Source organism: Penicillium hispanicum (genome assembly GCF_028827665.1).
Source record: "Penicillium hispanicum strain IBT 35686 chromosome Unknown utg000007l_segment0_segment0, whole genome shotgun sequence".
Classification (NCBI taxonomy): domain Eukaryota; kingdom Fungi; phylum Ascomycota; class Eurotiomycetes; order Eurotiales; family Aspergillaceae; genus Penicillium; species Penicillium hispanicum.
The window spans coordinates 1,105,546-1,124,312 of NW_026623199.1; the positions used below are offsets into that span (position 1 = coordinate 1,105,546).

General features: G+C 52.3%; 8 protein-coding genes across 8 annotated transcripts; 6 read left to right on the plus strand and 2 right to left on the minus strand.

Moving 5' to 3' along the window:
• Positions 1-4,126: 4,126 nt before the first annotated feature.
• Positions 4,127-4,531, plus strand: N7459_008193 (uncharacterized protein; the record flags this gene model as incomplete). The annotated part of the gene is made up of 1 exon (XM_056947361.1): positions 4,127-4,531. One exon carries the CDS (start codon positions 4,127-4,129, stop codon positions 4,529-4,531), a length of 405 nt encoding a protein of 134 aa, XP_056796871.1.
• A 2,582-nt stretch (positions 4,532-7,113) lies between these two features.
• N7459_008194 (uncharacterized protein) lies at positions 7,114-7,784 on the plus strand (the record flags this gene model as incomplete). The annotated part of the gene is made up of 3 exons (XM_056947362.1): positions 7,114-7,429; positions 7,510-7,592; positions 7,674-7,784. 3 exons carry the CDS (start codon positions 7,114-7,116, stop codon positions 7,782-7,784), a joined length of 510 nt encoding a protein of 169 aa, XP_056796872.1.
• Positions 7,785-8,605: 821 nt separating this feature from the next.
• Positions 8,606-9,353, plus strand: N7459_008195 (aminoglycoside phosphotransferase family protein; the record flags this gene model as incomplete). Its single annotated transcript, XM_056947363.1, has 2 exons — positions 8,606-8,944; positions 8,970-9,353. The coding sequence occupies 2 exons, from the start codon at positions 8,606-8,608 to the stop codon at positions 9,351-9,353; spliced, it is 723 nt and encodes a 240-aa protein (XP_056796873.1).
• A 548-nt stretch (positions 9,354-9,901) lies between these two features.
• Positions 9,902-11,568, minus strand: N7459_008196 (RNA polymerase II-binding domain-containing protein; the record flags this gene model as incomplete). The annotated part of the gene is made up of 2 exons (XM_056947364.1): positions 9,902-11,356; positions 11,419-11,568. The coding sequence occupies 2 exons, from the start codon at positions 11,566-11,568 to the stop codon at positions 9,902-9,904; spliced, it is 1,605 nt and encodes a 534-aa protein (XP_056796874.1).
• An 817-nt stretch (positions 11,569-12,385) lies between these two features.
• On the plus strand, positions 12,386-13,207 carry N7459_008197 (uncharacterized protein; the record flags this gene model as incomplete). The annotated part of the gene is made up of 1 exon (XM_056947365.1): positions 12,386-13,207. One exon carries the CDS (start codon positions 12,386-12,388, stop codon positions 13,205-13,207), a length of 822 nt encoding a protein of 273 aa, XP_056796875.1.
• Positions 13,208-13,787: 580 nt separating this feature from the next.
• Positions 13,788-14,068, plus strand: N7459_008198 (uncharacterized protein; the record flags this gene model as incomplete). The annotated part of the gene is made up of 2 exons (XM_056947366.1): positions 13,788-13,981; positions 14,035-14,068. The coding sequence occupies 2 exons, from the start codon at positions 13,788-13,790 to the stop codon at positions 14,066-14,068; spliced, it is 228 nt and encodes a 75-aa protein (XP_056796876.1).
• Positions 14,069-14,636: 568 nt separating this feature from the next.
• N7459_008199 (uncharacterized protein) lies at positions 14,637-15,271 on the minus strand (the record flags this gene model as incomplete). The annotated part of the gene is made up of 4 exons (XM_056947367.1): positions 14,637-15,004; positions 15,072-15,097; positions 15,191-15,204; positions 15,263-15,271. The coding sequence occupies 4 exons, from the start codon at positions 15,269-15,271 to the stop codon at positions 14,637-14,639; spliced, it is 417 nt and encodes a 138-aa protein (XP_056796877.1).
• A 455-nt stretch (positions 15,272-15,726) lies between these two features.
• Positions 15,727-18,313, plus strand: N7459_008200 (TFIIH/NER complex ATPase/helicase subunit SSL2; the record flags this gene model as incomplete). Its single annotated transcript, XM_056947368.1, has 3 exons — positions 15,727-15,754; positions 15,808-15,924; positions 15,984-18,313. 3 exons carry the CDS (start codon positions 15,727-15,729, stop codon positions 18,311-18,313), a joined length of 2,475 nt encoding a protein of 824 aa, XP_056796878.1.
• Between the last annotated feature and the right edge of the window lie 454 nt (positions 18,314-18,767).

An 18,767-nucleotide genomic window follows, 5' to 3' on the forward strand; every position in this document is an offset into this window, starting at 1 on the left:
CATATTCGCTAGGTTACGTGTGATGAGCATGAAGTCATTAATATGATTGCATTTAACTTCGCTAAATATCGGGCGTGTGTCCTTGTGTATCTCCATCTCTTACTATAGCCGACTAGAATCATCCATCCATTGAACGGAAAACAGATTATGTGCATCAGATGACATCGGTGTTCTCCCTCCTACACCCTTCGCCGCCAACGCCTTGTTAGTACTCGTCATGGGTGATTGGTCTGTCGCGCAGGAAGTGACGGGAGGTGCGTAGCAGATTTTGCCGAGTGATGGCTCTGCCTTCCGGTCACATTTGCCATTGTTGTGTCTGCGATCGATCACTAACGTCGACAGATCCCGATGCAAGTGATTGGAGTGCTCCGTAGTCCGGGCAGAGTGCCGGTTGTTGTTGGGGTCTGTCGGTGGCCGGTCGCCGCCTTGCTGATCATATTGTGGCAGTCGTCAAGGTAAAGTCCAGACCGAACGGCAATGCACGAACGGCTTCGAGTGTATCGAAGATTCAATAGGTTCTCGAGGTCGACCGGGTGTGGGCAAATTTCGACAAAGTCCATCTAGGGCAGAACGGGAGTTGGGGGGTGCCCTGCCTAACATCCTTGTCGTCATCTTGGTGGTTAGCAAACTGCGTTTTGGAGTCCATGCGAGTCAAACCGGTTTCTTGGGGCTCTAGTCCGTTCATCTAGACGGTGACAGTGAGTGGCTGATCCAAATACAGTATCAAGAATCAAGAGACAAAGTGTCACTCTTTGTGGGACGAGGAGGAACCAGAGGCTGGGGGTGGCATCCGACCCTCAATGCAAAGGGAAATCGATGAACGGCACAGTGTCATCTTTGAGCTATGATGCAACAGGGGAAGCTGTGCTGAGCACCTTCCTTAACTAGGATCGCTGTGTCATGGCTCATGACGTGGGACCATGGCGTGTAGGGGCCCGATATGTTTCAAGTGCAGAGATGCAGTCATACGTTTAACCACGCTCGGTGATCTCATATCGCTACTGAGACATGGGCCCGTCCTATGCACAATGTCCCGCGTTGCCAGCGTGTCTAGCTTCTCTCCTCCCATGCTAGTGAGAGAATGGGGGTCGGAAGTGATATCATCAACGGCAGGCAAGCCAGGCCGTCATTTTCGTCCTCGGGTGTGTGACATTGCAGTGAGCAGCATGCCGCTTCTTACGTTGCGCTCCCGTCACCGGTCCAGATCTCATATGTTGTGGAATGGACTGTTCTCGAGTGGATCATAGAAGACGGAATGGAGCTTGACGCAGCCATGGGGCGAAACATCATTGATACGGACCACCTCGATATTCTGGCGGTGCTATTTCCTTCCTCGTATGTATGATATTCCTTTTTCCCAAATTTGTCAGACGGCCACCCAACTACTACTGTATATGCAACTGTCTCCCGAGGATGCTTGAGCGGATTTTCGCCTGCATGACCCATATCCTAGGGTATCATTCCTCCGACGAATGCCATGTACACTTACTTTCACGTCCACTATGCGATCAGACCCCCGAGTATATGCTGGGTTCCGAGGTGGATGGAGCCCTGTCTGCTCCACAATTCAGTTCAACATATTGCTTTTCGGGCGACACCAGGGCGTACCAGGCGCTGATATCACCCGGGCATCATCGCTAAGACGAGTGTGCTTCGGAAGGAGCAGTCTAGACTCTTCGGCTTAATCTCAGCATGCAATCTATGCAACGTGGTCGATCCCCTGAGTCGATTGGGTAGAGTTTCTGAATTGTTCTGACCCTCTGCTGTCTATCTCTGTAGGATACACCATCGCACCTTTCACGGGACCGACAGAAACCTTCTCATCGATATCCATAGTCCAACGAATGCAACATTTGGTGATAAGGAGGCCCCAATTATTAATAATGGGCCACGTTTCGAGCCATCCAAAGGGCTGGGAAGGGCGTACAAAACCTACACCGTACGAACCAGAACACGCGAAGACTCTTCGGCTTTCGCCTCCCCCGCTACGATGGCGAATAAGGGACGTCCCGGAGATTGAGTCCCTACGCGAACGCTGCTGTCACTGGTCATCCTACGAAGAGATCTTTGGTCCATTCTCTAGCCTTTGGGCGTTTGGGGGTTCATAGGCGAAGCTTCGGTGGGGGTTTCGCCCCCTTAATCCCCACAGAGGAGAGGCTGGTGCTCGCCACATGTATCTCATCCATCATTGATATACTTTGGGCGTAGACCGGTCGGAGAAACGCCATGCTTCGTATTCATTTGGGGCAATTGAAGAGGGAAGGTGATCATGCTAGGAAGTTGCTCCCAGAAAGGCAGAATATCCCCCGTCACAGACAGGATGAATCTCTGTCGAATCGGTGTGTCTAGTGAGGATGGAGATATTGCATTCTTACTTCTGTAGCGCCGGGATCGGCGCCCTGACGTCAAGTGCCTTTCACGCCTGAGGCATAAAGTTCAATCGAACCAATCAGAAACACGAGAGATAGATGAATACGGGGGACACCATCCCGATCGGGCCAAGCGCGTGCGGCCCCGGCTCCACTGTGGCCACTTTGATGCTTTTCCCGTTCTGAACAATCGGTCTTCTCTCACGCGAAGATGGTAGTGTGGTCTTCGGCCTAATCACCGTGGATCTTAATGTGTCTATCTCGAGTCAACAATGAGAGCCTTCATGCAGAGCCGAGATTCCTGCGCGGTCGCAACACCAAGGCCCATGGCCAAATCGATGCTCGGATCGCCCCGACACTCAACGCGATGACGCCATAGCTTGATCCACCACCGAGCCTCAGCTGTTCTCGACACTCGACGTTTCCAGTCGTTTGGGCAGCGAGAAGCAACAAAAGGGTATTGTAGTCATGAGCAGCGCAGCATGACAGTCGATGAACGTGGGATGTCAAAGATCGATCGTCACGCGCGTTCCCCGTCCCTCATCCACCGAGGGATCCAGACCGGCCCCCTTTGAATACCCCTAACACCCGAGAGATGCAGTCGTGTGGAATCCACTGGCTGCAGTGCTCCACCGGGAATGTCCACATCGCGTTCCGCTGCTTCAAACGCAACACCCTACTGTACATCCCCCGGAGCGGTGCAGGCCCAGAAGGGGCCTCGACGTCGAAAGGCCCCAGACACTACTGCTGTGATTCGCCCGCTAGACGTCAGACGAAGATTTGCAGGGGATGTCGGTCTGCTGCACTGCCGATCTCACTACGAGCTGGTCCATTCACGCATTCTCCAGTGACCTCATCGGCACCTCTAGCCCATCCCCCGGTGGATCGACTGATGATACCGGCGTCCATCGACAGCCAGTCCCCGCCCAGGTGTGGAGGCTAGTGGATTCATAATGTCAGGCCTTCATCCATACAGATGCAGCAGCGATACCAGTGACTGTATGTATACAGTAGGACTCCTTTCCAGCGTGGGTGGGGTGCAGGCACCGTTCTTATGATGATGATGCGAAAGCCTTTCCCTTCCTTCCACCCCCCTTTTCAGCTAATGATGTCACTGCACCTCCGCCTCCTCGATGGAGCCGACCTTCAAGCTCGACCATGGAGGCCTCTCAGCCTGCGTGCTTCACCTATCAGCGGTGAGGGCTGGGGAGTTCTTTTGCCATCCTCGATCCACTGTGGTGATTTCATAAATTGGGAACCGATGTTCCCAACTTATAGATACCCTCCAAATCGGAACCTCGTCTGCAATCTCCCGCTGTTCTTCCAGTACTGTATATGCCCTAACCCTGCGCCTCCGCCCCATAGTTCTTTCTGCTTTCTGCCCAGTCTGCCCAGTGACCCATCTCAGCCGTTGCGCGGTACATTCCCACAAAGACACGTCTTAAGATTCTCCTTTCACGATTCCCCATCCGTGGTTCAGCCTGCTTCCCAGCCGCCTTTTTTGACCCTGTTTTGCCCTATTCCTAGGTAAGCATTTGTTTCTCCCCACATCATGTTCTCTCACCACGCGGTTTGTGCCTGGTCCTTGTCCCATCTTCCCATTACTTCACCCCGCAACCTCGCCGTACGCTCCACCTGCATGGCCTTTTCGTGCATGTCAACTACGCCCTAGCACTACTGAGGTGCTTCCTCGACAGCTGATGTACCCAGGAAGCAATCCGACTGACCTCATCATCATGATTTAGACATTTTACACCATGACTGAAAGCTCGCAAATGCAGCCGACTTCTCAGCCGATGTTTTCAACAGACTTGGGGGCAGGCCCTCCTTCGTCTGCAAGCCACGTCGAGACTGCGCGTTCTCTGGATCCTCACAACTCTCTTGAGGACTACAACCGCACTATGCTGGAGTATACTCAGCGCCAGATGTCGTCCTTTGTTGACCTTGACGACAACACTGGCCGCGGCAGCAGCAGCCGGAGTAGTCAAAGCAGTGGCGACAGTGGTCACAGCGGTGCCTCCAGCAACGGCGTGCTTGCCCGCCAGGCCAACGGCGCTCCTCCCACTTCGGCCGGAGCTGCTGCTGAGGCCCGCCATGGAGCCCAGCAGGCCAAATTCAAACCTGCTCGTTCTCCTAATGAGACCAAGCCATCGGGCTATTAGGACAGCAGCACGTTGAAGGTATGTGTCTTATACTCATGTTGGTATGGCGATATGCTGATTTTGGATGCTAGCGGTCCTCTATGTTGAGATGACCGTTACGTGGCCTCGATTCGACTCTTCTGGAGTTTGATGGTGCGGCATTGATGGGAGTTCTCAGCAACGATTAGAATCCTCTCGTCAATGTGCGCCTGGAGGCGGAGTTTCTGTGGAGTTCTACAGCGCGAGTGCTTGCGCATTCTGTGCTTTCCCAGCGGTGCAGCATTTTCGAGCAATGAGTTTCTTGTGTTCCCGACGCGAGTCGAGTCACTGTGAAGCTGGTCCTTCCCTTTTCACATACCTACTTCCCAATATCCCACTTGCCCTTCCCCATTTTCCTTCTCAATGGACATCTTACGACTTTTCTTATGCGCACGGATCTGGTCCACTCGACGTCGCGTCATCCAATTCATGAGACCAGTAGCTCTAGCTATGATCAAACGTATCGCGATTCACATGGATGCATATTGCGCTTCCATGAGTCCGCCATTTGGCTAGACTTGACTCGAAGATCACCGTTCCATTCTCCATCCACACCACCATCAGAAAATGCCAAAAAAAACGAGGCAAGGCAAGGCCCAGCTTGGGTCTTGACCCTCGATTGCCCCTGACTTCTCTTCTTACACTCACTTTGCATTTCATCTTGCCTCTGACTCTTATGGTTGTCTCGGCGTTCACGTCTCACCATCGACATAAGAGCAGTCTACAAACGATGATCCATTGACACAGATGTTCCATTCCCACACCATGTGGGCGTCCACTTTCCCGGGTCCGCGCACCCTGTATATTACACGTCTTTCCCTGAGGTCCTTCGTGTGTGGAGTCCTCAGTGTGTACAACATCATTTGCTTTTGTCAGCGAGCGAGCGAGTCATTTTTGGGTTTTTTGGTTGTTGCTGTTCCGTGCTCCATCTAACGATATACCTTGATGACTCGAGCGAGAACGCCAGTCGTCCCTCGAGAAAATTACCTGTTATGACTCCTTCGATGCACCATGAGTCTTCCTTGTTAGCAGCAACAGCCTGTATAACATCTGTACAACAGTGATGACCGAGAGAACTGGAGCTTTGGTTTTTCCTTTTGGCCCGATGACTGGTAAGTAAGTCTATTTTTCATTATATATATAGTTTGTAGATCGTAGTCCCACAAATGACTGCCCGCTCATTTAGATAATGCCGTAATAGTCAATAGCATCTTTCATGGTCGTGTGACGGTGGATCTAAGTTTCAAATTAATAAAACGGTTATACATTATTTGGTCGCATGGTAAATATCCCGAAGTAAACAGCATACTACATTCTAACAACTCAATGACTTTCAAATGGATGAGTTCGAAGGACAAAACTACCCAGATATCTGCCTCTTGGTGAAATATTGAATATTCACATTTTTCATGCTTCACTATCCCGACGAACTAATTGGTGAAAGGATATACTTCCACGTTTGAGGTCTTGATCAGCAGAACTTTGCAATATATATCTATCGCGGCGAGCCTTGAGCAACGCAGCGAAATAATTACAGCTGTATTCCCATTCAATCCTGCAAGCTGTCTTTTGCTTCGAGATTTGAAGAGCCTCTCATGAACAGATTCAAATAGACACAACACATAATTTGACCTGGAGTGATGCTGAAGTCGGAGGTTCAGTGTTATGATGAAAATGCATTACTTGGTCTTACTACCAAAATTGGTGTTTCCTTTTGAAAGTAGTGAAACAGTATCCCTAGATAGCCCAGTACTGTAGCCTAGTGGGTATTTCGCACATTCTTCAAGAATTAATGCCCATCCCTTGCGTCAATCGAGGGCTGGGAGAGAGAAACCCCATTCACTATTTACGGTTCCAAAGGGAATACTTCCTGAACCATCTCTTGGAAGCTCGTGGTATAGCATTGTATTCGACGACTAGTGATATAAAGTATGACATACTAGCCCTAAAAAGATCTTGCAGCGGAGGTAAATACCTGAGAGCACACGAGGAGGAACAAACCAGACCAATCGGATAGACTCTCGATTCGAACATTCCGACTCATCCAACAATCCACTAGACAACCGCCCAAGGTCACATACTAGCCAATATTGTCACGAGCTGAAACCATCGGAATCTCGGGCTCTCTTCTAGCTAGACCAATAACAAAAAGGAAGAAACAAAGGACCCAGCCACGAGCCCCGCTTGTCTCGAACAAGCTCCCTCTATGTCGTAGAGTAACTAGATCGAGTTTCTGTGCGGCCCAGGAAAAGTCTGTCAACACAGGGTGTTGTTCCCTGACTTCTCCCTTCCCCATTTCGCCGACAACCTGGGCCTCATTCGACATCCTAATTCCGCCCAGCTCTTGTCGTTCCTTTGCATCGTCTTCAGGCCACTCTATACGTTCGTTATTGGACCCGACTACTCGCCACCCCTTTGAAACTTAACCTGTCTACGACGGGTCCGCGGCGTAAGACTTGCGCCCCGACGAGATTCAGACCACGCTCGTTCAACATACTGTTTTATACCACACACACACATACACACGACTCGAAGCAAAGGGCAAATTCCAATCACAAACCAAAATGTATCTCCCGACTATCTTCTCCTCGCTCGCAACCCTCCTCGCCGTCACTGCCGCCGTACCACTTGGCCCGGACACACAGAAGCTGAAGCCGACGCCCACCCCATCGAGGCCTATCACGCCATCCGTCTCCCCTTCATCCTCAACGTATCGCCCGGCGACAGTTACCCCGGTCGGCGCATACTCGTGCCCCCAGCAACAGTACAAGCAGTGCTGCCAGTCGTTGCAGGAGGCGTCCCAGGATGTTACGCAGAAGCTGGGCGAAGTCGTGCCGATTCTCGGGGGACTACAGATCAGCTCGAAGATTTCGTTTCAATGTATGGATGCTTACTATCCCTACCGCATGGATGAGACAGTGCGTGTTCGGCCCAGAGGCATGCTAATGTTGGGATTGCAGGCAAAGACATGAAGAAGGATCAGGATCCGAATACTTGCCAGGGACACGGTTACACTCCCATGTGCTGCACATCTCAACCAGGGGTAAGTCTTTTGTGTCAAACTATTTAGGATTGTGGAGTTACTTTCTCAGAATAATGGCTAACGACGCTGCTTTTTGTCTAGGGTGACGTCAATATGTGCAAGCCCTTCGAGGCGGCCAAGGAAGAATACTATAAGACCTTCGGGTACAGTGATGAGGATCAAGTCGACGTGATCAATGATGCTCTGTCATGAAGAACAAGGCTGGTTTCATTGACGCCAGGGGGCGTTGGGAGTTATCGAGACTGCTTTTTCCTGAATACACGGCAGAAAGTGAAGGTTCTGGGCGTTTGATATATCGTGGGCATGTCGGCTATGATGCTTTTCTCATATCCTCATCTTTTTCTATGTGTAATATCGGGACCTGTGAATTAGTAGACGTGCATTTGCCAATACATTGTCACGTAAGCACACCCCTCAGTTGCTCCAACATCAAAGACCAATCTCCCTCCATTCTTCCTCTATCTTCTTTCCCTCCATCCCGTCGCAGACTGCGGCTGAACCCTAAGGTTGTTGCCTCTGCTTTCGTCTACTGGATTAGGCATTTTTGGCCTCTATGCACTAGGTTTTGCCTTGAGCAAGTCGCTCTGTAGGCTTTTTGGAAGGGCATTCCACTGAGAGCCGCGGTATAGATCATCCTTTATTTTACCGAGTGCTCACTCAAGTATTCGTTCCACAAAGGCCTGACTTGCTTTCTGCCTGTTCATTTGTCTTCGTGACATGTCCTTGACCTCAATCTGACTATCTACGCCTCGCCTATGCTCGTCCCGGCGCCCAGTCCGTGTGACCTGCTTCATTCCAAGGTTTCGTCTACCTGGTCGTCATCTCTGCCCTGTTCTGTTAGGGCTTAGCTGTCTAGCGACTGACCAACGCCGCAAGGCATTCCTGATCCTTGAATCGATCGCCTAGAAGGGCTTTCGTTTTCTCTACGGGCGCCGTCTTTACTTCTCCAGAGCAGATTTATACCATTGAACTTTCCTTTCCCTCATCGACTGAAGTGAGATTGTCCCTCCATCATGACCGAAAGCTGCCACAGCGATCTTAATCCCAGCGCACCGATAAACCTCGAAGATTACTCAGGGGTTGAGTCGCTCGCTACGTCTACTGCGATGACCGCCGAAAGAGCTTACTACCATTGCGGTAATTTCTTCATCAAACGAAGTCTTCGGCCGAGCGAATACAAGACCACCATTCGAGGCACCAAACATATCCCCCAGCTAGGGAAAGAACGACTTCAAAACGAGGCCGCAGCGCTGCATTTCATTCGACGCGTTAGCAACATCCCGGTTCCAACTTTATACGGTGCTTTCGAGCTCGACGACTCGTTCATATTAATCACAGAGCACATCGATGGTGTATCTATGTCGGGTCTATCGGCAGATCAAAAAAAGTGTCGTCCGTGCTGGAATTCAGCAACACCTAGCCACCCTCCGTGGGATCAAATCCGACACTATTGGTGGCCCTGGCCCTTCAGGGATAGTGCTACCACCGTATCGAGTAATGAGGCTCTCGGATAGAGATGAATGGCCACAGAAAGTATCCAAATGTGGTAAATATGTCTTCTGCCACAATGATCTTTCTCAGCATAATATCATTGTCGATCCTCAAACACTGAAAATCCGGGCTATTATCGACTGGGAATACGCCGGGTTCTTCCCTGAACACTTCGAGTGGCCTTTCTACGAAAGACTAGGCCCGTCAGTGGCTTTGGATGGTGAATATGACGATTCCGCAGAGTTGCTGCAATTTATGGAGGCTTCCTGAGTCGTTACTTGAAGAAACCGAGATTGGATTTGTCCCGATCAATATGAGCTAGTAACGCATGTGGAAGCAGTAACAGAGCTCCCCCCTCAATCCAGCACCGGAACAGATATATAGCTCTACATCAAGTAGTACGAATAGCTTATATGAGCACCTATTACCTAGGTATAACTAACCAGCATAGAATACTGAAGTATCTGTACTATACAGATTCAGCCTAGCATTTCTCAGGTACCCTAGCTTGCTCGAGTAGATCTCTTGTTCTATTTGGAAAATATTTGGAACCTTCTAATTTATTTCTCAGTCTTCTTGTTCTTACTCTCATTGCATACAGGAGTGTTGAGCTACAGTGTGGGTGACTGGAGCAGAGTAGATCAGGTTGGGAGATCATTGTGGAAGCTCGTAAGATTCCTACAAGTTGATGCTACCATAATCAGTAGCATCTCCCTCGTCAGGTCAATCCACCACACAATTAGAGGTGAATTAAATGGAGTTGAGCAACATCAGGTGATTGGATATCATAGTATGAACACTAGAAATACAGCGTATCCTCAGCGCCAGTTACGCCCTCCTTGTGAGCCCCAGCTGTCCCCATGCTGCCCCCCAGAATGGGGAGGAGGGAAGTGATACTGTCCCGGAGGGAGAGGCTGCCCAGGGGGCATATGCATGGGGGGCGGACCAGGAAACGAGGGTGGAAAGGCTGAGGGAGGCATGCCTGGTCCCGGTGGGGGAAAGGGTATGCCCGGCATATGGGGGGATGGGGCAGGGGGCCAAGCAGCGGGGTAGCTTGGTGGAGGTGGAGGGAAATTGGACCCGGATAAACCATACTGGGAGTTGTATGGATGGGAAGGAGGGGCAGGTTGGGTGGGAAGTGACGGCGGCGGTGCGTGTGAGGATTGATGCGGAGGCGGAAATCGTGGCGGCGATGGTCCCCGTGGCGAGTAGGGGCTCTCCGGGGAGCGAGAGCGCCGGGACGAACGGCTTCTCAAAGGAGACCGGGACCCATAGCCACGGGCCTCACGTCTATCGGGCCGCGATCGATCTCGCGACTGGGAATATGATCGTCTACTCTCATCGCTCATAGAGCTGTCGCTGTAACGCCGCCGCTTGGTAGCATGTCCATCTCTGCTATGGCTGCGGCTACGGCTGCGTGAACCGCCGGGTGTCCTCTTCATTTGCTGGCAAAACGCGCGAGACCACCCGTAATAGGTTTCGCCATCAAGAATGTCACCGGTGATCTCGTCCCGCATGACCCTCTGGCCGAGCTCGTCAATATCTATGTTCTCATCGTCCTTGATGAGTTCCTCTGTGCCGTAGATCTGTTCCACGTCGTGGAGAAAGCCTTTGAGAGCCTTCACGAGCGTCTCATCCGCAGGTCCAGCGAGGAACTGCAATGGCTTGATACTGTCCGGCCGAAGAGGGATGCTTGAATTGGGGATGATATGGGGAACCAAGTTGCCCGCGGGGAGGTCGTAGTACGGAGTGGATGGATCTCCATGGGTGGATGGCATGATGAACGGTGCATCCTTGCCGGCCAGCTTCTTGGCCGGGTCTGCATCGTCCATCCAGCCATCATTCGACAAAGGCGGGGCGCCTCCAAGCGCGGCCGCGTTTTTCACCACCTCCCGCAATTTATGGATTAGATCGGGGCCAAAGTATCCGTGCTCAGACCAGATTCCAAGTAGGTCGTCAAGACGGCGATGGTGCCGGGGATATTGCTGTCGATCGTAGGCTGCAACATGTCCAAGCAGGTCCACCATGAATGGCTGCAGAGACCCGCTCACCGTGGAGAAAGTTGCCGTGGTATCCATGTGGTACTTGCTGTGGTGGAACAGATCATTGAGGAGATAGAGTATGTGAAGTCGCCGGCGCTGCGGCGACGGTTTGGGCCGAGCGCTAGCCGGAGGCGCATCCAGGGCACCTGCCTGCGCAACCAGGTACTTGGCCAGCCCACCGACCCGATTGGAAGACGATGCCACATACTGGAGCAGCCATGCTTTACAGGTCTGGGGGTGAGGGGCATTTAGTAACAGGAGTGACAGGAGAAGAGGTTGCAGCGAGGTCAGACCTGGATGTTCGCGGGGGAGCAATGCGACAGGACGCGGTCGAGGGAGGTGTGGAAAACAGTGATCTCATCGCGCGGCACGGAGGTGGGATCAGGACGTAAGAGGCCAGCAGAGAATGAGGCCTTTGCAATGGCGATCTGATGGGACGCCATGGCCGGGGACTGGTCGTGCAGATCCTCTCCGTCACCCTTTGGATCTCAAGAACGGAGCGAGTGGCAGCGTGCAAGCGATTCGGCGCCGATGCCGATCACACGTGACCTGGAGTATGCACTGTATGCACTCAGCATAGACGGTTTTGATTATTAAACACAAGTACGCGCGATGATCAGCTTTCGGTATTTACCAATACTCTCTGTATTGCCCTGACTTGCTCATATTATCACCCCATTATCAGCCATGCTAATCAGCGTCGTTGATCTTTGCGATAAGCTTGACCCACACGGGCAAGAGAATCGGGTATGTGTTTCCCGTCCTCAGCCTACCTTTATTCCCCCTGTGTACCGATGAGAGTTACCGTAATACCACATTTCCTATGCCCTTGGGATGGGAAATAATCGCTGGTCTGCTCACCAAATCGACTTGAGCATGTCGCTGCCCATCCCGATCTGGTCACCAACCCCTAAAAAAAACAAACGATATCACCAACAGGTTAACAGGAGTAGAGCACCGAGTGGGCGACTCGAATAAATTCCTATAAACTATCTCACTCACCTCGCTTGGGGAGGAATATCTCCAAAGGCCTCTACATAGCATTGACTCTCCAGAGTTTGCAGCCATTGTTGCTAAATACAGGGATTGTTGCATACCGCTTGTTTTCTGCCTGGATACTCTGCCTCCGCGCTTCCCTTTGTACACATGGTACATCTCGTCGGCGAGGCGTCTCACTTCTGCCCCTTTTGAAACTCCACTTGGCAGGGTCTACATATTCAGCCTCCGGTTTCTTCTTGCACTGAATTTCCGCTCTCCATCATGACTCCCCCAATTATAGGCTGGGCTGACCTGACATTCGTTTCAGAGGAAGTAGACTCTGAAACCAATGCCTTCCAATACACGTCATTCGGCTTCATTGACCATAGCGATACGATCCACTATGGTGAGCTGAAGGCTCCCAAGAACGAGATCTCGCTCACCCAGCTCGTGGCTGCTCTCCAGCCCGTCGCTGACGATGCAGTATATCCCCAATGGCCGTTGCCAGGGGAAGCACTTCACGAGGCACTGGAGCCACCAACTTCAGACGTTTATATCAAACGCCCGGCGCTGGAGTTCTACAAGATGCTCAAAGAGCTTGGGATTGAGAAACAGATTTCCAGCTCCCTCCTAGCTGAAGCGCATGTTCTGGAAGAGTTGTCCCAGTACCCACATCCGAACCTGATCCGCTACCACGGCTGTCGAATCGCGCGCGGCCATGTCACTGGCGTCGTCCTTGACCGACATCCGCACGACCTGCAGACATATATCGAATGCGGATATAAATCATTGGACAATGCCCTTTTCATGACCGAGCTCGAGTCTGCGATACAGCACCTGCATGGGCTTGGCTGGGCACATAATGATCTCACGCCCACCAATATCCTGGTCAGCGAAGGCGGGAAGCCTATCTTGATTGACTTTGGGGGATGTCAAAAGTTTGGTACGACCTTGACACATATTCGGGGGACGAAGGAGTGGATCGATGGCGAGACTGAGGACTATACCATGTCCGAGGCGCAGCATGATATATCTGCACTGGGGAAGATTCGAGTTTGGCTCGAGGACTCAAGAGTGATGTCTACCTCTAATGTCAGATGTTAGGTTGTCCTAGAGGATCGCAAAGCGGCAAGCACCGAATAATCGGAAAGCCCCACCCGCCAATAAAGAAATCATGGACTTGATAGTAACTTAGTACTAAATGAACGAGCTTGCGGTCACTCTGAGTTAAACTGTGCTCTGATTCGGATCCTTTCCCTCCGTGGCCACTCGATCATTCCAGGGCTCCTGCACGTCGCAACTGCCGGGCGCGCACCCGCTGGCGATGTGAGGCCCCGCGATGGCGTGAGAACCATCGCTGATCATCACCGAGGAACGATCATCCGCTGCAAGCATCAGCCCACGCTTAGCGCCCCCGCAGCCTTTCTCTCCCCCCACAACGGATCACTTGCGCTCTCGCATGGTCTGATGCCTTTGATCAATGGCGTGCCGTCCCAATCTATAGTCCCGTCATCTCACTACTTTAGTGCTCGCTCTCTCTCTCTTTCTTTCTCGCTTTCTCTTAAACGCCTCCCAACCGCTGACTCGACTCATCTTCTTCACTACAAACGATACACCACATCACATCCCGTGTCTCGAGTCACTCACTCCCTTCTCACTTGCCACTTTCCTGCTCATCACCATCATGGCCGCAGTCATTGCCGCGCAGCTCGCCCGTCCTTCCATCCGTCACTTCTCCGCGCATCGTCCGCGCCCCGACAGCCGCGCCGCTCGCGCCATCACCATGTCCTGCCTCGTTTCTGGTGTGGTCCTGCCCTTTGTCCCGCCGGCGCTCGAAAGCTCGCGCCAGCGTAACTCCGCTTCCCCCAGCAGCAACAAGTGAGTCATCTGGCCAAGTCGAGACCCAAGAAACCAACTGACAGAAGCTCCAGACCACACCCTCCTCTCTGCTTCCATGCCCGTTAGACATACCTCTTCACGATCCGGAGCAGACGGCGCAGCGATGATATTGCGTGGTCTCTCGGAGGGGCTCGAGTCCTCGGTGCGGGCGCCAACATGGGGACCTGTCACACGATGCATTCTCTCAAGGGCGTTCGGGACTTGGCGTTGGTGATTTTGATCTGTCGGTCTATCTTGAATCTTTGATATTTGGGACGGGAGAATACCCAAGCACGCGGATAATATGGCCACAAAGAGACGTGATGGTGATGGGACATCCAAGCGAGCTTGGTGATTAGATCTCCCATCCACGCCGCGCGTTGGAATAGAGGGTCTCGAAATATGAAACTGCATCCATGAAAAAAACATCTCCTTTGATTCCTAGAGAAGCTGAAGAGCATATTATACACCAGACCTGACGGGCAAGCAGTATGCATATACCAGGGAAAGGTCGACAGGCCTTGATCGGGGACCACAAAAAGGAAGACTCTGGTACATCCATTTTATCGGACTGCGGTATCAAGCCAGCAGCACTCCAAATCTTGTAGCCTACAAACCAGAATATACAATGGAACCCGTCCATGCGATGCGGCTTTCAACTGAATCGGTTCCCACGAGGAGGGCGAAATGGCTCCGCCGCCTCATATTTCCCCTTTTCTAGCACCCGATCATTCTCGGTCATGGGCTCGTGTCGAGTTGGCGCCGGGTCGTGCGAAGCCTCGGAGCTGGGAGAGGCAACATCGTCCGCCGCGTTCTGGAACCGAGACATGTTCGCTCGCTTCAAGCTGGCGTCGTCGCCGGGGGTCGGAGTCGAGGTCGCACTCGGCGTGCCTAGGGCTGCCTGGCGCTTGTGTTCGGTTTCAATCGCCTTCAGCTGGGCCTTGCGCTTGTACTCGGCCTCGAATCGGGCTTGACGGTCGGCATTGATGGATTGTTTGGCAAAGTAGTACGCCCCGCCGCCGGCTGGAGAATGAGATATGGGTCAGACTGGGGCCGAGAGGAACGTCTTCGGCGAGAGAGTATTGCTCACCGACACAAAGGGCACCCCAGCCAATCCTGATGATGGAGTGAACAGTCTTCAATCAGTTTTACCGTCCTCGCCCCGACGTCCCCGGATCTGAAGGCCGAGTTGGGAAAATGTCAGCTTACCAGGTCGATCTGATCTGAAGAGAGAATATTGTTAGGTACAAATTCACATGTAAACTAGATCGGGAGCCTTACTGTGTTCATGCTTGCAATCGGAGCGACGCAACGTGAAGAGTGAAACTGCACGTCAAGCTTGTCTACGTCAGTCACGTCGGCTCCGAAGCGTTGACCAATCAGGGCGGGCGTTGATGCCTGAGGCGGCTTATCACCGGCCAAAGCAGACCGCAGTCACCTTTTCCCTCGCCTCTTCCACATTCGCCTCTCTCTCGACTCGTCACTCGCCCACCGACTCTCCCTCGTGCCTCCTAGACAGCTTATACCTTGTGTACGACCTACATCAAACTGTGAACTTTGTATTAGTCGCGTCATCCAGCCGGCGCAGGCCGTCTGTCCTGCGACCCATCACTTTCTGGGGCATGCAGGCTTGAAATACCTCCACAAGGGCGTCATTCGCCTCTCCGATCCATCCTACCTGAATCCCTTTGCGGCATCCTTCACTCCCACCGATTTGCTATTGAGTAATCGGAAACGTCGGGACGATGCCTCCGAAGCGCAAGGCGACCGACAGTGGGTGACATCTCGAGTCTGACCGAATAAGAGATGACTGACTTTGGTCTTAGGCGGTCGGTCTAGCAGCTCTTCCAAGCGGCCTACGCCAGTGCCTGATATCACTGAGATATCCAGTAGCGATGAATTTTCGGACCAGGATGACGTGCCGGAAGAGCACAACCTGAAAGGTAGAGTGTGGCGATCTGCTCACTTGTTGTGATCCAGAAGCTAAATACGGAGGATAAAGAGGTCGTCAACAAGTTTTCGCTAGAGACTTTCAGCAAGAGGTCGCAACTCGAGAAGACCGACCCTCGATTTGGATATAAGGACCTGTCTTCCCTTCCCCTCAAGCGCGACCATTATAACCGCCCTCTGTGGATCGAGCCGGTAAAAGGCACGATCACCCTCGAGAGCTTTTCTCCTCTGGCGCCCCAGGCACAAGACTTCTTGACGACTATCGCGGAACCGCTGTCACGCCCGACCCATTTGCACGAATATCGCCTCACAGGCCACAGTTTGTATGCGGCGGTATCGGTAGGCCTGAAACCGCAGGATATTGTGGCATTCTTGGACCGTCTCTCGAAAACCCCTCTGCCCGAAAGCATTCGCTCTTTCATCATCGAGTTCACTAAGTCTTACGGGAAAATCAAGATGGTCCTGCGACACAACCGATACTATGTGGAAACGACAGACCCTCAAATGCTGCAGCGGCTGTTGAAGGATGAGGTCATTGGTCCGCAGAGAATCGAGAGCACCGAAGGTATCATTGAACGAGCAGCTCCGAAAATGGGAGGCCTCGTTATTCCTGGTACGAAAGACGCGGCTGGCGTAAGAGAAACAGGCACACAACAGGGGGCTGCCGCTCCTCCTCCCAGAAATGAGAATCAGGAGGCAGCGATGGACTATGGAATCGACGATGTGGGTGAGGACGAGACCGACGAAGCTACCACGTATAGTTTTGAGATCCCACCCTCCGGAGTCGAAGTGGTCAAAGCTCGTTGCCAAGCTATCGGATGCCCAGCCTTGGAAGAGTATGACTTCCAAGGCGATACGGTCAATCCAAATCTGGACATGGACTTGAAACCCGCTGCGCGGATCCGTTCATACCAGGAGAAGAGCCTGAGTAAAATGTTCGGCAATGGACGAGCAAAGAGTGGTATCATCGTTCTCCCGTGTGGTGCTGGTAAGACCTTGGTGGGTATCACGGCGGCAGCAACCATCAAGAAAGGTACAATCGTACTCTGCACTAGCTCCATGTCTGTGGTTCAGTGGCGGAACGAATTCTTGCGCTGGACCACCATCGATCCGAATGACATTGCCATTTTCACATCAGATCATAAGGAGAAGTTCAAGCGGTCCACTGGAATTATCGTTTCTACATACTCCATGGTGTCACAAACCCGCGCTCGTTCCTATGACGCTCAAAAAATGATGGACTGGCTCCAGTCTCGCGAGTGGGGAATGATGATTCTCGATGAGGTGCACGTCGTGCCAGCATCGATGTTCCGTAAAGTCACATCTGCCATTGCTGCACAGAGCAAGCTTGGTCTTACGGCAACTCTGCTACGTGAGGATGACAAGATCAAGGATCTGAACTTCTTGATCGGCCCCAAGCTATACGAAGCGAACTGGATGGAACTTGCTGCTCAGGGTCATATTGCAAAGGTGCAGTGTGCCGAGGTCTGGTGTCCCATGACGACCGAGTTCTACTCGGAGTATCTGCGGGAGAGCTCAAGGAAGCAAGCTTTGCTCTACATCATGAACCCGCGCAAGTTCCAGGCATGTCAGTTCCTGATCGACTTTCACGAGAAGCGCGGAGATAAGATCATCGTCTTTTCTGACAACGTCTATGCCCTGGAACGGTACGCCCTCAAATTGAACAAGGCGTACATTTACGGCGGAACTCCACAGAATGAACGAATGCGCATCCTGGAAAATTTCCAGCACAACGAGCAGGTTAACACCATCTTCTTGTCCAAGATTGGTGACACCTCACTAGATCTTCCCGAGGCTACCTGTCTGATCCAGATCTCATCTCACTACGGTTCGCGTCGTCAGGAGGCGCAGCGGCTGGGCCGAATTCTGCGAGCCAAGCGCCGTAACGACGAGGGTTTCAATGCCTTTTTCTACTCTCTTGTGTCCAAGGATACACACGAGATGGTTTACTCGGCCAAACGACAGGCCTTCCTAATTGACCAGGGCTACGCCTTTAAGGTTATTACGCATCTCCAGGGAATTGATAATTACGAGGGGATTTCATATTCCACCCCTGCAGAACGCCGGGAGCTGCTCCAAGAAGTCATGCTTCAAAACGAGTCTTCCGCTGACGTGGAACAAGTCACGGATGATCTCTTTTCGATGCGCTCCGGCAAGCGTACTCAGGCCAAGAAGCCCACAGCGAAGCGCAGCGCGGCGACGCTCAGCGGTCTGGCTGGTGGTGATGATATGGCTTATATTGAATACAACAAGAGCAAGAACAAGCAGCTCAAGGATAAGGCGGGTCACCACCCGCTGTTCAAGAAGATGGAGCGCGAGCGCCTGCGGCGGAAGAAGGATCGGGAGCTCGCAGCGACATAGGATTGCGTCTTTGGCTGTTTCCTTCCAAGACTACCCACCGATCGCGTTGTACCAAAGCGACCTAATGTCATTGTTGACTTGTTGAAATTGACCACAGGGTGCTCTTTGATAATGTTTTATGGCCCCCTGGGTTTAGATTCCAGCTTCCAAAATGTCATCCATCATTCTCTATATCATCCCCCTCTCGTATTCTCCCATCTGTCCTGTCTCATTAGAATCTCTCGACCAGTTGCAATCACGGCCACCGTCACAGGCCCAGACGCAACCAGATTATTCAGAAATGCGAGTCTTGTCGCGGTCAGCGTGAGCAACCTTGGAATAAAACGCAATCAGTCAGCAAGTCGGGCCCAGGTCGACACCACACCTCTGATGACGTTTCTTCGTGGCGACGGAAAGCCCGAAGGCCCGAGATCCCCGCTCTTTTAGAGTCAACAACCAATGCGTCGCTCCTGAT